The sequence below is a fragment of the Lampris incognitus genome, chromosome 6 (assembly GCF_029633865.1).
Source record: "Lampris incognitus isolate fLamInc1 chromosome 6, fLamInc1.hap2, whole genome shotgun sequence".
NCBI lineage: Eukaryota > Metazoa > Chordata > Actinopteri > Lampriformes > Lampridae > Lampris > Lampris incognitus.
The window spans coordinates 524,029-540,000 of record NC_079216.1 but is presented as its reverse complement, the minus strand read 5'-3'; the positions used below and the strand labels follow the sequence as shown (position 1 = coordinate 540,000).

At 44.5% G+C, this 15,972-nt stretch overlaps 1 protein-coding gene across 1 annotated transcript in view; it reads left to right on the top strand.

The window, feature by feature from the left end:
* Positions 1–15,972, top strand: part of LOC130113901 (diacylglycerol kinase zeta-like) — a 132,246-nt gene that overhangs the window by 91,791 nt on the left and 24,483 nt on the right. Inside the window, exons 26-28 of the mRNA XM_056281599.1 lie at positions 8,552–8,586; positions 8,734–8,777; positions 8,908–9,028. Coding sequence (XP_056137574.1) covers positions 8,552–8,586; positions 8,734–8,777; positions 8,908–9,028 — 200 coding nt within the window. The remainder of the gene's footprint in view (positions 1–8,551; positions 8,587–8,733; positions 8,778–8,907; positions 9,029–15,972) is intronic.

Below are 15,972 nucleotides of genomic sequence, written 5' to 3'. Positions count from 1 at the left end.
AGCTTTATGACATGGTGCGTTATCCTGCTGGAAGTAGCCATCAGAAGATGGGAACACTGTGGTCATAAAGGGATGGACATGGTCAGCAACAATACTCAGGTAGGCTGTGGCGTTGACACGATGCTCAATTGGTACTAAGGGGCCCAAAGTGTGCCAAGAAAATATCCCCCACACCATTACACCACCACCACCAGCCTGAACCGTTGATACAAGGCAGGATGGATCCATGCTTTCATGTTGTTGACGCCAAATTCTGACCCTACCATCCGAATGTCGCAGCAGAAATCGAGACTCATCAGACCAGGCAACGTTTTTCCGATCTTCTATTGTCCAATTTTGGTGAGCCTGTGCGAATTGTAGCCTCAGTTTCCTGTTCTTAGCTGACAGGAGTGGCACTCGGTGTGGTCTTCTGCTGCTGTAGCCCATCTGCCTCAAGGTTCTACGTGTTGTGCATTCAGAGATGCTCTTCTGCATACCTCGGTTGTAATGAGTGGTTATTTGAGTTACTGTTGCCTTTCTATCAGCTCGAACCAGTCTGGCCATTCTCCTCTGACCTCTGGCATCAACAAGGCATTTTCGCCCACAGAACTGCCGCTCACCGGATATTTTCTCTTTTTCGGACCATTCTCTGTAAACCCTAGAGATGGTTGTGCGTGAAAATCCCAGTAGATCAGCAGTTTCTGAAATACTCAGACCAGCCCGTCTGGCACCAACAACCATGCCACGTTCAAAGTCACTTAAATCACCTTTCTTCCCCATTCTGATGCTCGGTTTGAACTGCAGCAGATCGTCTTGACCATGTCTACATGCCTAAATGCATTGAGTTGCTGCCATGTGATTGGCTGATTAGAAATTTGCGTTAACGAGCAGTTGGACAGGTGTGCCTAATAAAGTGGCCGGTGAGTGTATATAATATACATTATATGTACAAAAGTATTGGGACACCTGGCCATTACACCTACCGGAGCTTTTATGACATCACATTCTAAATCCATAGTCATTAATATGGAGTTGGTCCCCCTTTGCAGCTATAACAGCTTCCACTCTCTTTCCACAAGGTTTTGGAGTGTGTCTGTGGGAATTTTTGCCTGTTCATCCAGAAGAGCATTTGTGAGATCAGGCACTGATGTTGGACGAGAAGACCTGACTCGCAATCTCCGTTCTAGTTCATCCCAAAGGTGTTCGATGGGGTTGAGGTCAGGGCTCTGTGCAGGCCAGTCAAGTTCTTCCACACCAAACTCACCCAACCATGTCTTAATGGACCTTGCTTTGGGCACTGGGGCACAGTCATGCTGGAACAGAAAAGTGCCCTCCCGAAACTGTTCCCTCAAATTTGGAAGCATAGAATTATCCAAAATGTCTTGGTAGACTGAAGCATTAAGATTCCCTTCACTGGAACTAAGGGGCCTAGCCCAACCCCTGAAAAACAACCCCATACCATTATCCCTCCCCCACCAAACTTTACAGTTGGCACAATGCAGCCAGGCAGGTAATGTTCTCCTGGCATCCGCCAAACCCAGACTCGTCCATCAGACTGCCAGACAGAGAAGCGTGATTCGTCACTCCACAGAACACGTTTCCACTGCTCCAGAGTCCAGTGGCAGCGTGCTTTATACCACTCCACCCGACGCTTGGCATTGTGCTTAGTGATGTAAGGCTTGCATGCAGCTGCTCAGCCATGGAAACCCATTCCATGAAGCTCTCGGTGCACAGTTTTGTGCTGATGTTAATGCCGGAGGAAGTTTGAAACTCTGCAATTATTGAGTCACAGAGTGCTGGCAACTTTTACACACTATGCCTCAGCGCCTCAGCACTCGTTGACCCAGCTGTGTGACTTTACGTGGTCTGCCACTTTGTGGCTGAGATGCTGTTGTTCCTAAATGCTTCCACTTTTCAATAATACCACTTAAAGTTGACCGTGGAATATCCAGCAGGGTAGAAATTTCACCAACTGCCTTACTGCAAAGGTGTCATCCTATGACAGCACCACGCTTGAATTCACTGAGCTCTTCAGAACGACCCATTCTTTCACAAATGCTGGATTTTATATACCCGTGGCATTGGGTCTGAATGAAACACCTGAATTCAATGATTAAGAGGTGTGTCCCAATACTTTTGTACATATAGTGTATGTATCTACTACTACTACTACTATTACTTTTGGCTGCTCCCGTTAGGGGTCGCTACAGCGGACCATCCATTTCCATTTCTTCCTGTCCTCTGCATCTTCCTCTGTCACACCAGCCACCTGCATGTCCTCCCTCACCACATCCATAAACCTCCTCTTTGGCCTTCCTCTTTTCCTCTTCCCTGGCAGCTCCATATTCAGCATTCTTTTCCCAATATACCCAGCATCTCTCCTCCACACATGTCCAAACCATCTCAATCTTGTCTCTCTTGCTTTGTCGCCAAACCGTCCAACCTGAGCTGTCCCTCTAATATACTCGTTCCTAATTCTGTCCTTCATCACTCCCAGTGAAAATCTTATCATCTTCATCTCTGCCACCTCCAGCTCCTCCTCCTGTCTTTTCATCAGTGCCACTGTCTCCAAACCGTATTACATAGCTGGTCTCACAACCATCTTGTAAACCTTCCCTTTAACTCTTGCTGGTACCCTTCTGTCACAAATCACTCCTGACACTCTTCTCCATCCACTCCACTCTGCCTGCTCTCTCTTCTTCACCTCTCTTCTGCACTCCCCATTACTTTGGACAGTTGACCCCAAGTATTTAAAGTCATATACCTTCGTCACCTCTATCCTTGCATCCTCACCATTCCGCTGTCCTCCCTCTCATTCACACATATGTATTCCGTCTTGCTCCTACTGACTTTCATTCCTCTTCTCTCCAGTGCATACCGCCACCTCTCCAGGCTCTCTTCAACCTGCACCCTACTCTCGCAACAGATGACAATGTCATCCACAAACATCATTGTCCATGGAGACTCCTGCCTGACCTCGTCCGTCAAACTGTCCACCATTGCAAACAAGAAAGGGGTCAGAGCTGATCCTTGATGTAATCCCACCTCCACCTTGAACCCATCTGTCATTCTAACCGCACACCTCACCACTGTCACACTTCCCTCATACATATCCTACACCACTCCCACATACTCCTCTGCAACTCCCAACTTCCTCATACAATACCACACCTCCTCTCTCGGTACCCTGTCTGTATGCTTTCTCTAAATCTACAATGACACAATGTAACTCCTTCTGACCTTCTCTATACTTGTCCATCAACATTCTCAAAGCAACCATCACATCTGTGGTGCTCTTTCATGGCATGAAACCATACTGTTGCTCACTAATTGTCACCTGTCCTCTTAACCTAGCTTCTATTACTATTTCCCAAATCTTCATGCTGTGGCTGATCAACTTTATACCTCTGTAGTTGCTACAGTTTTGCACATCACCCTTGTTCTTGAAAATCGGTACCAGTATGCTTCTTCTCCATTCCTCAGGCATCACTTTCCAAGATTGTGTTAAACAATCTAGTTAAAAACTCCACTGCCATCTCTCCTAAACATCTCCATTCCTCCACTGGTATGTCACCTGGACCAACTGCCTTTTCACTCTTCATCCTCTTCATAACTGCCCTCACTTCCTCCTTGCTAATCCACCGCACTTCCTGATTCACTATCCCCACATCATCCAAACTTCTCTCTCTCATTTTCTTCATTCATCAGCTCCTCAAGGGACTCCTTCCACCTTCTCAACACACCCTCACTTGTCAGCACATTTCCATCTCTATCCTTGATCACCCTAACCTGCTGCACATCCTTCCCAGCTCGGTCCCTCTGTCTAGCCAATCAGTACAAGTCCTTTTCTCCTTCCTGTCTAACCTCTCATACAACTCACCATAAACCTTTTCCTTTGCCTTCGCCACCTCTCTCTTCGCTTTACGCTGGGTCTCCTTGTACTCCTGCCTACTTTCTTCATCTCTCTGACTTCTTTGCCAACCTCTTCTTCTGTATACTTCCCTATACTTCCTCATTCCACCACCAAGTCTCCTTGTCTTCCTTCGTCTGTCTTGATGACACACCAAGAACCTTCCTAGCTGTCTCCCTCACTATTTCTGCAGCGGTTGCCCAGCCATCTGGCAACTCTTCACTACCACCCAGTGCCTGTCTTAACTCCTGCCTGAACTCCACACAACAGTCTTCCTTCTTCAACTTCCACCATTTGATCCTTGGCTCTGCCTTCACTCTCTTCCTCTTCTTGGTCTCCAAAGTCATCCTACAGACCACCATCTGATGCTACCTCTCTACGTTCTCCCATGTCAGCACCTTGCAGTCTCCAATCCCTTTCAGATCATGCCTTCTACATAAGATATAGTCCACCTATGTGCACTTTCCTCCACTCTTATACGTCACCATGTGTTCTTCCCTCTTCTTGAAATATAAATTCACCACAGCCATTTCCATCCTTTTCGCTAAATCCACCATCTGTCTTTCCTCCTTCTTCTCCTTGACACCATACCTTCCCATCACCTCCTCATCACCTCTGTTCCCTTCACTAACATGCCCATTGAAGTCTGCTCCGATTTCCACTTTCTCCTCCTTGGGTACCCTCTCCACCACATCATCCAACTCACTCCAGAATTCTTCTTTCTCTTCCATCTCACACCCAACTTGCAAGGCACATGCGCTGATAACATTCAGCAATACACCTTCAATTTCCTGCTTCATACTCATCACTCTGTCTGACACTCTCTTCACCTCCAGCACACTCTTGACATACTCTTCCTTCAGAATCACCCCAACCCCATTTCTCCTCCCATCCACACCATGGTAGAAGAGTTTGAACCCAACTCTAATGGTCCTGGCCTTACTCCCCTTCCACCTGGTCTCTTGCACACACAGTACATCTACCATCCTTCTCTCCATCATATCAGCCACTCTGTCCCTTTACCAGTCATAGTGCCAACATTCAAAGTTCCGACTTTCATCTCCACACTCCTGTATGGGTTCTCTCCCCACCCTTATAAACAATACAGTGGCATAATGACCGAAAACAATGATCGGTGTCATATGCAAATTTTTGTGACTTTTCAAAGCCATTTGTACTAAGGGTTATTCTCAATCACATGACTTTTTCATTGACAACGAACAGCTCCGCCATGTTGGAGGACAGCAAGACCTCAGCAACCACTGTTCAGTTCAGCAAACACTGAAGTTCTCATTGTCGACCTGTGTTTAAAAGAACGGAATTTTAAGCGTAAATCGGGCAAACGTATGTAAATAAAACATCACAGTTGTGATCCACTCTTCAAAAAACAGTTTGCAAATTAAGTTCTGGCCTAACAGTGTGAAGGATCAGATTCGATTTGAGGAATTTTGGCTGTTATGCCAATCTCATGCAGTTCCGCGATGGCTTCGATCAAGAATTATGTACAAGCTTTAGATAGAAAAACCAAGGAGAGCTATATGGAAAAACACGCACTTATTGATATGTTAGACCCATATGTTAACAAATTTACACAACAAAAGCAGTTTCTCTCCCTCTTGTACTATTATATTCAAACCATGTCATTTTAAGATTTAGCTTATAACTACTGATGATGGCTGACACACAATTGAAAAATGTCTCATAAAATTGAAATGTTGTCTTTATTTTTAAATGTTTTTGTTTTGTAAAAAAGTATATTATAACAGTTTTACACAATGAATAATAGAAACTTGAAAGTTGTATCAGTCTGAAGGAACTACTGAATCACACACATTTGTCAGTGCACAAGAAACCAAGGCAATATTATCCACTGTTGTCATAGCAACACCATCCTTATTACTGAGGTAGTCTGTTGGTAAAGTTTCTTGTAAAATTGTAAATTTTCTCTATACCAGGCCAACGACGCGCTCCACATGGATGCGGACGGATGCCGTTTTTCTTGTCGCCTCAATTTCTAAAAGACCAAGCTGCTTTTTCCCTTTTGTAAAAGCAGATATCCTCACTTCTGCATGATACTAATTTTTCTTCTGTAAGGTCATCCTGACTTATCCCCGATATCCATTTTCTACTTCTTTCCGCTGACAACCTTCGAGTTTCTTCTCCTTGATGGCCGATTATCTTTGGAAAATTAAAGCAGGACTTGTTCTGTTCTCTGGCAGCTTGATTGGAACAACCAAAAACAGCGCAGAAATTAACCATAGCAAGATATGGAACCACGATAGCTGTTCTGTATGAATCAAACCTTGAAACACATTCTGTCACTCTGACTGTTTAGAAAACGTTTAGCATCACGCAGTGAGAGCAACACACTATCCTATGGATTGGAGACGTTGTCCTCCAACGTGGTGGATGTGTTGCCGTCACGTGATATGTGACGTAGTATAAGAATAACCCATTCACAGAGGATGTGGGAATGGTTGCAGTCACAGCATTGTATCACAAGCGTTCCTCCCTATCAAGGATGTGCACATCCTCATCCTTGAAGGAGTGGCCACTGGCCTGTAGATGGTGTAGACTGTGGATTTCTGGCCTGTAGATGGTGTAGACTGTGGAGTCCTGGCCAGTAGATGGTGTAGACTGTGGAGTCCTGGTCTGACGTGTTAGCTCTCCTGTGTTGTGCCATCCTCTTGGCCAGCGTCTGTTTAGTTTCCCCAATATACAAGTGACTAAGGATGTGCACATCCTTGATAGGGAGTAACGCTGGTTTAAACGGGAAGTCAAAGAGGCCATCTATGTTAAGAGGAAATGGCCACCCCTGAACCCGGGGATGGGGGTGGGGTAAGAGTACATCTGTCACCATCTTACAATACTGTGCCTGCAAACATTCCCAAATCCTCTGTGAATAGTACACATGACCATTGAAAAGTCACGGCAATATGCATATGAAACCTATTGTTGGTTTGAGTCGTTATGCCACTGTATTGTTTATAAGGGTGGGGATACCTGCAGTCAGGTGAAACTGAAGAGGTCACTTAGATGATGATGGAAGTATGTGTCAGTAAACGTGGTGTCCAGATGAACTGATTCACCTTATGGGGTGTTGTTCTCACCTGGATTATTGAGCAACATCAAGACATAATGAATTAATTGATGGTTGGAGTAGGGGGCAGGAATCAGTAAGTGCATCCTTCCCCCTACTCCTTTGACAACATGTAATATCTGATTTGGTTTTAGTATGAGAATGTGTTTATTGAGTTTGTTGTGTAAGTTTATCATTCATTTCAGTTTGATATTATTGTTTTATTTTATCTGTTTTTGGTCGTTGTTCTTTGTTTATCTAATCAAAATAAATCAAATCAAAAACAAAGTTGAACTCTGACCTGCCAGTCAAGCCTAATGCAACAAACCATGTCATGTCTGGACTGTCTGCAGACAGGGCAGGTTTCCATGAGCTGGTGTTGAACTGTTGAACTGTTACACAAACCCTGCACAAACTTCTGTTGTGTGAAACGTCATTTTGTTTGAAAGGTGTTGCTTCATGTTGAGTATACTGCCACCTGCAGCCTCTCCCTCATGTTGTACCACTTGGTATTGCCCATAAGGTGTCATTCCAGGTAGAAATGTGCAGAAACATTGTGGACCGACTGTGATGCGGTGATGTGATGTGACGTGATGGCCTGGCGGCCTGTCCAGGGTGTCTTCCTGCCTGCCGCCCAATGACTGCTGGGATAGGCTCCAGCATCCCCACCACCCTGAGAGCAGGATAAGCGGTTTGGATGATGGGTGGATGGATGGATTGTTGACCGAGAGGCTCATAGCACCCCTCTACCACTTTTAAAGGAGGGGAGTTTTAGATAAATTGGTAGAACTACTATGAAGCGCATCTGTGACTTTTTTTTCATCCAAGGCTGTTTCTTTTTGCCCCAAGGCATTTGGTTTCCAGTACTCCACACCCACCTCTAACGAGGCTGTTTGACGGGGTCATTAACCATGGCATTATTCATGAGCTGCTACTCTGATTGGCTGATGGGTGACCTTTTGCAAAATCTGGTTGATGTTCCTGGTGTGACATCACTACGAGGGACAATTCTTTTTTTTTTTCTGTGGAATTTTCTCCACAATTGTATCCGGCCAATTACCCCACTCTTCCGAGCCGTCCCGATTGCTGCTCCACCCCCTCTGGTGATCCGGGGAGGGCTGCAGACTACCACATGCCTCTTCCCATACACGTGGAGTCACCAGCCTCTTCTTTTCACCTGACAGTGAGGAGTTTCACCAGGGGGACGTAGCGCGCGGGAGGATCACGCTGTTCCCCCAGTTCCCCCTCCCCCCTGAACAGGTGCCCCGATTGACCAGAGGAGGCGCTAGTGCAGCGACCAGGACACATACCCACATCCAGCTTCCCACCCACAGACACAGCCAATTGTGTCTGTAGGGACACCTGACCAAGCCGGAGGTAACACGGGGATTTGAACATGGCAATCCCCATGTTGGTAGGCAACGGAATAGACCGCTACGCTACCTGGACGCCCTCTATATCAGTATTGTTATATCTAGTCAATATTTTGGTGGTTATTTGGTATGGGTATAATTATATCAGAACAATGATGATTTGTCCTACAGTCATTTATGTTGTCTGTGTTTCTTAAGTGTTGTCTGCAGCTCCACCAGCGCTGCTTCATGTGACACAAGGCAAGGTAAAGATCTGCTCTGCTGCACCCTTCCAGATGCCATTCATATAAGACACGTTTCCTCTTGCTAAACTAAATGAATGGCTGAGATTCATGTGGCACTAGTCAGCAGTAGACAGTGTGAGTCAGGCTCCCATGTCTTGTCTTCTCCAGACTCAGATCTGATCAGCTGTATCCAGGCTGGAGATCTCCACAGGGTGGGTCAGTCTCAAGTTAATCATAGTTTAAGATAAATTAAGTGTCTGTTCTCTGAAGGCGGAGCTGTAGCTGTTAAAATGGACTCAGCCATGTTAAAAAAGTTTAACTGATTTCATCTGATATTTCTAGCTGATGGACCTTCACCAACAAGGTGCAGACATTTTGCTGCAGGACCAAGGAGGCTGTACATTGCTGCACCATGCTGTGGAGGTGGGGAACAAGGACATCATCAAGTACCTCATAGACAATGGTAAAGGCTTGGTAATAATATACTACATTACTTTTTGATGAAGATAGATAGATAGATGGATGGATAGAGAGAGACAGAGGGATGGATGGATTGTTGGATGGGTGGATGATGGATGGATAGAGAGAGAGGGATGGATGGATAGATAGATAGATAGATTGATAGATAGATAGATAGATAGATAGATAGATATTAGATTGTTTATTAGCCACATGACCAAGGCCGGTGGAATGTCTTCATAACACATTAAACTCTGCAACACAATACATACATGGACAACAACAGACACTCCACATATCTTCAGGAACAATACAGTTACACAATAACAGAAATAAACATATCAGACGTAACAGGTGAATGGTGGTGTTTATGTCAGTGGTGTGTGAGGAGGGACTATGGGGAGGAATTCACAGTCCTGATGGCTGGGGGAAAACTGTTTGTGAAGCGTTTAGTCTTAGTGGACAGTGACCTGTAGCGCCTCCCTGAGGGAAGGCGCTGGAAGAGGTGATGAGCAGGATGTGAGGGGTCGGAGATGATCTTTGCTCGCTTTACAGTCTGGTTAGTATGTAGAGACTCAACTGAGGGGAGTGGGTTGCCTATGATTTTGGATGCCTTGTTGACAATCTGCTGCAGTTTTTCTGTGTTTGACTGTCTGTGCCACCGTACCATACTGTAATACTATAATACTGTAATAGAAGATGCTATGATGGACTGGATAATGGCTGAGTAAAACAGAAGGAGCAGTTGATGTTTGATCCGGTATTTTTTAAGCTGCCTAAGAAAATAAAGTTGTTGTTGAGCTTTTACAATGAAGTGTTCAGAGTTAATTTTCCACCTGAGGTTATTGTTGATGTATGTTCCAAGGAATTTAAGAGTCGGTGGTGGTGATGGGGTCTCCATTCATTTGTATGGGTGTTTTAGGATTCGGCATGCATCGGAAGTCAATAATGAGTTCTTGGGTTTTGGCTGTAGCAGAAGGTCGTTGTTTGCACACCAAGTGACAGCTTGGTCTACTGCAGTGTGGTACTGGGTTTCATCATTGTTGGAGATGAGGTCTACAATGGTTGTGTCGTCTGCGTATTTTATTATTTTAACAGAACTGTCTGTGGATGTAAAGTGAGAAGAGCCAGGGGGAGAGAACACAGCCTTGAGGAGCAACTGTACTGAGGGTAAGAGGGTGTGAGGTTAGGTTATTAACCTTCACCCTCTGTGGTCTGTTCCACAGGAAGCTCTGAATCCAGTGGCATATGGCTGGGTCAGTGTTCATATCCAAGAGTATGGTAAAGAGTTTGAGTGGGTTGATGGAGTTGAAGGCAGAACTAAGATCTATGAACAGGATATGTGCGTAGGTGTTTGGTGATTCCAGGTGTTGCAGGGTATGGTGCAGGGCTATGCTAAGTGCATCCTCAACAGACCGGTTGGCTTGATAGGCAAATCGACATGCGTCCATCATTGGGGAGGTGCAAGATTTCAAGTGTGACAGAATGATGCGCTCAAATGCATTCATGGCCACAGATTTTAGGGCAACTGGGCTGAAGTCATTGAGGCAGGTGATCTTTGAGGACTTGAGCACAGGAATGATGGTAGAGAGTTTGAAGCACTGTGGGACTGTACATTGTCTTAGAGAGGTGTTCCACTGCCTAGTGGATACCTTGGGAGAGGAATAGGCTATGGGAGTAAACCCCTACAGAAAATCAACGTCCACAGTGCTGTTGTTTTTTTGTTTTCCTTGCCCTTTTGTGGGAGAGTGGGAGAGTACTGCTGGTGTCGTGTGTGGCTGCCACTTCTTCCTCTCGTAGCCCCCCCCCCCTTCCCATCCATCCCTGTATGTTTATGTTATGTTTATCTGTTGTCTTGTTTCACCCCGTTTATTGTAAAGCCACTGTGAGTGTTAGAAAAGCGCTATATAAGATTGATTTATTATTATCATTAAATATGGTGGTGGAAAATATTGGGGCCAGTTGTGCTGCACAGTGGCTCAACAAAGCAGGACTGATGCTGTCTGGCCCTGCTGCTTTCCTAATGTTCAGCTTCTTGAATGTAGCTCTCACCTCATCCTCCTGGGGGCAGAAGGGTGGCATTGGAGTGGGAGTAGGGATGGCTGGTGGAATAGGTTTTTCAAACCTTGCATAAAACTTATTTAATTTATCTGGGAGGTTATGGTCATTATCTGGAGGGCAGCAGGGACGTTTTTTGAAATATGTCATTTCCTCAAGATTTTTCCATATTGCTCTGGAGTTACTGGAAGAGAATAGGCTAGTTGCGTAGCGACATTCTACCACTTCCGCTTCCCATTTCCGGAGTGCATTTCCATTTCCAGTCTTGATGCGAGAAGCAGAGAGATAGGATGGCATTTTACACAAGGTGTCTTCAGGATTTACCAAAAATCACAGTAATATGTTTTTACAATAAATCTGTTTTTATCGACCATTTCTGAGTGATTCCCCTGTTGAAGTTTGTCAAGCACCAACAGACCAAATACTCTCGATGATGTTATGACCGGAGGAATAGAAAAATGAAATAATAGATAGATAGATATGATGTAGGACAAGTCAATTTTATTTATAAAGCGCTTTTCACAAAGTGCTTTACAGAATAAGCAAGCAAGCATAGATGAACATCAATTGGTTGTCAGTAGTTATACAATAAGAACTTAATCTGTCAAATAAAATTTTCTCCATCCCTTTAGATACCACACTGGCTAGAGCAATCGGTTGATAATTATCTAAACTCCCTACTTTGCCTGCTTTGTCCTTAATAACAGGAACAAGAGTGGCAGACAACATGGAGTATGGCAAGATGCCATGTGACAAAAAGCTTGTGAAGCATATGGCTAGTATGTACTATGGACTATGTATTATGAGCTGCGTACTATGGATAGACAATATTATACAACAGGATAATTCAATTCAATTTTATTGTCATTAAAAACAATGTGCAGGCACATGTTAAAAATGAAATGAGGGCTGTGGCTTCACCAATCAGTGCAAGACAGACACAGACAAACACAGCAAACACAATATAAGATATACACACATGAAGACCAAAGCTAAAAATAAGTTAAAAGATAAGGCACTTGAGTATGGGCATTATATACAATGGATGGACAATGAATACAACAAATACAATGAGATATGGTATGTTTGAATGGAGAATTGGTTCACTGGGACAATATGCTGACATCTGATTAGGTAAATGGAGCAGTAGCTCACATGTATGTGATTGTGACCTCTGGTGACAGAGGTCTGTGTGGCTGTGGGCTGATGGTCAACCTACTCCTGGTGACAGAGGTCTGTGTGGCTGTGGGCTGATGGTCAACCTACTCCTGGTGACAGAGGTCTGTGTGGCTGTGGGCTGATGGTCCTCCTGGTCCTGATGCTTGTGAGGTCAGCGTGGGTTCGCTCCTGAGGGCGTCTCTCTCCTTTTGGAATTAAATGCATAATTATTTAATGTCAAATTTGCTTTATTACTAGGATTATAACCTTAACCCTGCTAATGTCTGCAAATGTGCCATTATTCCATCAATTTATAAGTAGTAACTGCAAATACTAGTTACACATTTACCTGCCCAGGCCTTCACCAGTGGTCCATTCTGGTAGTTCACCAGGATGCAAGCTACATTGAACAGCTGATCGATACTTCCACACACAGACAGTGGTATGACCTGGCTGAACAGCTTGTTTTCTTTGACCCTCTGGATACACCTGTCCAGGTTTGAAACAAAGAAGAAAAAGTAAAAATGAACAACATAAGGATACCCATAAGATATACAATATACATTTCTTGTGAGAACAATGAGCAGAATATTTAATTCATGAGATACAGCATATCATCATCAAATCTTTACCTGTGTAAAATACAATTGATATAAATATTAGTATTTAAAACAAAATCACCTCTCAACGTGGACTCTCGAGCGGGCAATGGACTGCGTCTGCTGGACATCCTCCCTACACATTTGGGCATTCTTCGACAGAAAGGCGGGTTGGTAGACCTTGCAGGGAACAAGAGAGTCTACCACAAAACCTTTGTCCACCATAATGGCTGTGTCTGCTGTGAGGAGGTTAGTAATGCCAGATATCTTGAAGATCTCTCGGTCGCTCATAGAGCCAGCATACAATGCAGAGATAAACGTTATGGGGCCATGGGGGGCAATTCCTATCAAGGCCTTGAATGTTGTGTGAGATTTGTATGTTGAGAAGACCTCACTCTGCAGAAGGAGAGAGGAGGGAGTTTGGCAGTAGATCTCTGTACAGTCAAGAATCACCTGTGTGTCAGGGTAGGACTCAAACTCTGGTGGCAAAAGAGCTTTCACTTCATCTTGTGGTATCCACAGGCGGATGGAGCCATGGACAAAGTAAAGAAAGTTTGTCCATGTTGTAATGATCCTGCTGGCTGTGGTGCGGTGAATGTCAAAGCGTTTGGTAAGATCTGAGAGGCAGGCAAACAGACAAGGACATCAAAAATAGCAGCAGTTCGTCAGTGGGTGCCAGTTTCTGTGAAAATAAATGAAAAGGGCTTTGTGTTTTTATCATGCAGAGACCAGTTAAATCACAACAGCAATAGCATGACAGTAAAAGCAATTAAACCACCAAAAAGTGCCACTAGAGAGATGTTGCCTATTCACCCATGATCACACTGAGGCAGTCTTGGCCCCAATAGCCTATGCCCTATTGTATATTGTATATAGTGCCTATTGCCCACATGAGTGTGTAATCACAAACCATTCTCAACATGCAGTACATGCACATACATGCGTCACATCAACATTGGATACAACAATGACCATCATTTCTCTTCACTGGATTTGATTCTCATAACATAACTTACTGTTGCTTTGTGTTGAGTGGAGTTGACAGAGGCAGCACTGGTGACCCTTATCATCTTGGTTTTTACGGCTGGCTCTATCAGTTGCCAAAAGGTCAAGAAATGCTTGTATGATGCAAATCTAAGAATAAAAAGATAAGCACATTAGACCTTCTTTCTATTACGGTAAACACACGGCAGTGTACATACCAGTTGACACATAATTTATCTTATATTCCAGAAAATGGTTCATTTACCTTGTGTAAAAACGAATGTCCTCGTCCGATCCTGCGAGACGTTGCAGACCAAAACGGGACTGTAGCTGCGACCTTTCCAGACAGTTTTGCAGCTCCAGTACTTTCCTTTTCAACACGTTGTTTACCGCAGCCAACTGATCAGCCCTCCCGATGGTCGCCGGTGTAATGCAGTAGTCGTGATCGGGTACCCGTGCTTCCAGGTCAGAGTCGGAGTCAGAGACCGGTAACGCCATGTCCGGGGAAGGGCCTCTCGGGCGGCGTTGCCAAACATTGAGCCTTGGGGCTGGAGTGGAATATTGGTTCCAAGCAAAAAGAGATGGTACACTACCTTTGTTGAGTACTTTCTTTCCCTCAGTCATAACTACATCGCCTGTCTTGAAACGCCGACTACAGACACGAGTAGTCTCGGAAGGAGTGAACTCGTCTCTACGGATCTTAGCTAGCCACTGGGCTCGTAGCTCGGGGTTAGTTGGAAATCTATGAAAGCTAATCGTCGAATTATACCGAGATGAGTTAGCACACTTAGGTACACAACAGTGGTAACTAGTTGTCGCTGTCTGTTGTCGCTGATAAGTAACCAGTCGCCTCCTCTTTGCCCCGAAGACACTCATCTTGAAAGATACAGCTAGCTAGCGATCCGTTCTCCTCACAACAAATCTGACCGGAAATGGCAATGCACTCCAGGACGCCCGGAAGTTTCAATGACAACCGCTTGTGCACCTAGCCCATTGTTGTTCGAGTTTAGTTGCGTAGATGGACTTTGATTTTCTTATTGCAGCGTGCAGCGTATACTTGGCTGCTCTGTACTGATCCCTGTTTCCGTTTTTGTGCGCCCAGTTCTTTTCTTTGTGTAGGAGGTGTAATTCTTTGGAGAACCAGGGTTTTTCATTGCTGTACAATGTCATGGTTTTGGTAGGGATGTTCCTCGCGGAACTTGATGTATGACGTCACTGTGTTTGCGAGGGAGTCGCAAGTTGCACTAAATATATTGCAATTAGTGCATCCAAAACACCCTGGAAGCATTTCAATGGCATCCATGGACCAGGACCTGACAGATTTGGATGTTTTCTTGATGGCTTTACACTTTTGTTTGTATTTTGGGATAAGGAGTAACACAGTGTGGTCGGACTTGCCCAGTGGAGCCCTCGGGAATGCACGGTAGGCATTCTAAATTGAGATGTAGCAGTGATCCAATATTTTGTTTTCTCTGCTATGGCAAGTGAGTTGTTGCTCATAGTTAGGTAGTTCGAGTGACAGATTCGTATGATTGAAATCACCTAACACAATGACAGACGTGTCAGGGTAGGAGTTTTCAACATGGGAAATGTGTTGCGAGAGTTCGCTAATGGCTGTGTTAGCATTCGCTTGCAGCGGAACGTAAACAGCAGCTAATGCAATTGAAGCGAATTCTCTGGGAAGGCAATATGGTCTGCATTTCAAACTGATGAATTCTCTGGGAAGGCAATATGGTCTGCATTTCAAACTGATGAATTCTCTGGGAAGGTAATATGGTCTGCATTTCAAACTGATGAATTCTCTGGGAAGGTAATATGGTCTGCATTTCAAACTGATGAATTCTCTGGGAAGGCAATATGGTCTGCATTTCAAACTGATGAATTCTCTGGGAAGGTAATGTGGTCTGCATTTCAAACTGATGAATTCTCTGGGAAGGTAATATGGTCTGCATTTCAAACTGATGAATTCTCTGGGAAGGCAATATGGTCTGCATTTCAAACTGATGAATTCTCTCGGAAGGTAATATGGTCTGCATTTCAAACTGATGAATTCTCTCGGAAGGTAATATGGTCTGCATTTCAAACTGGTCAATTCAAGATCATAAGAGCAGTGTTGAGTGTTGAGTTGTTACGCCAGCGCTGATTGACC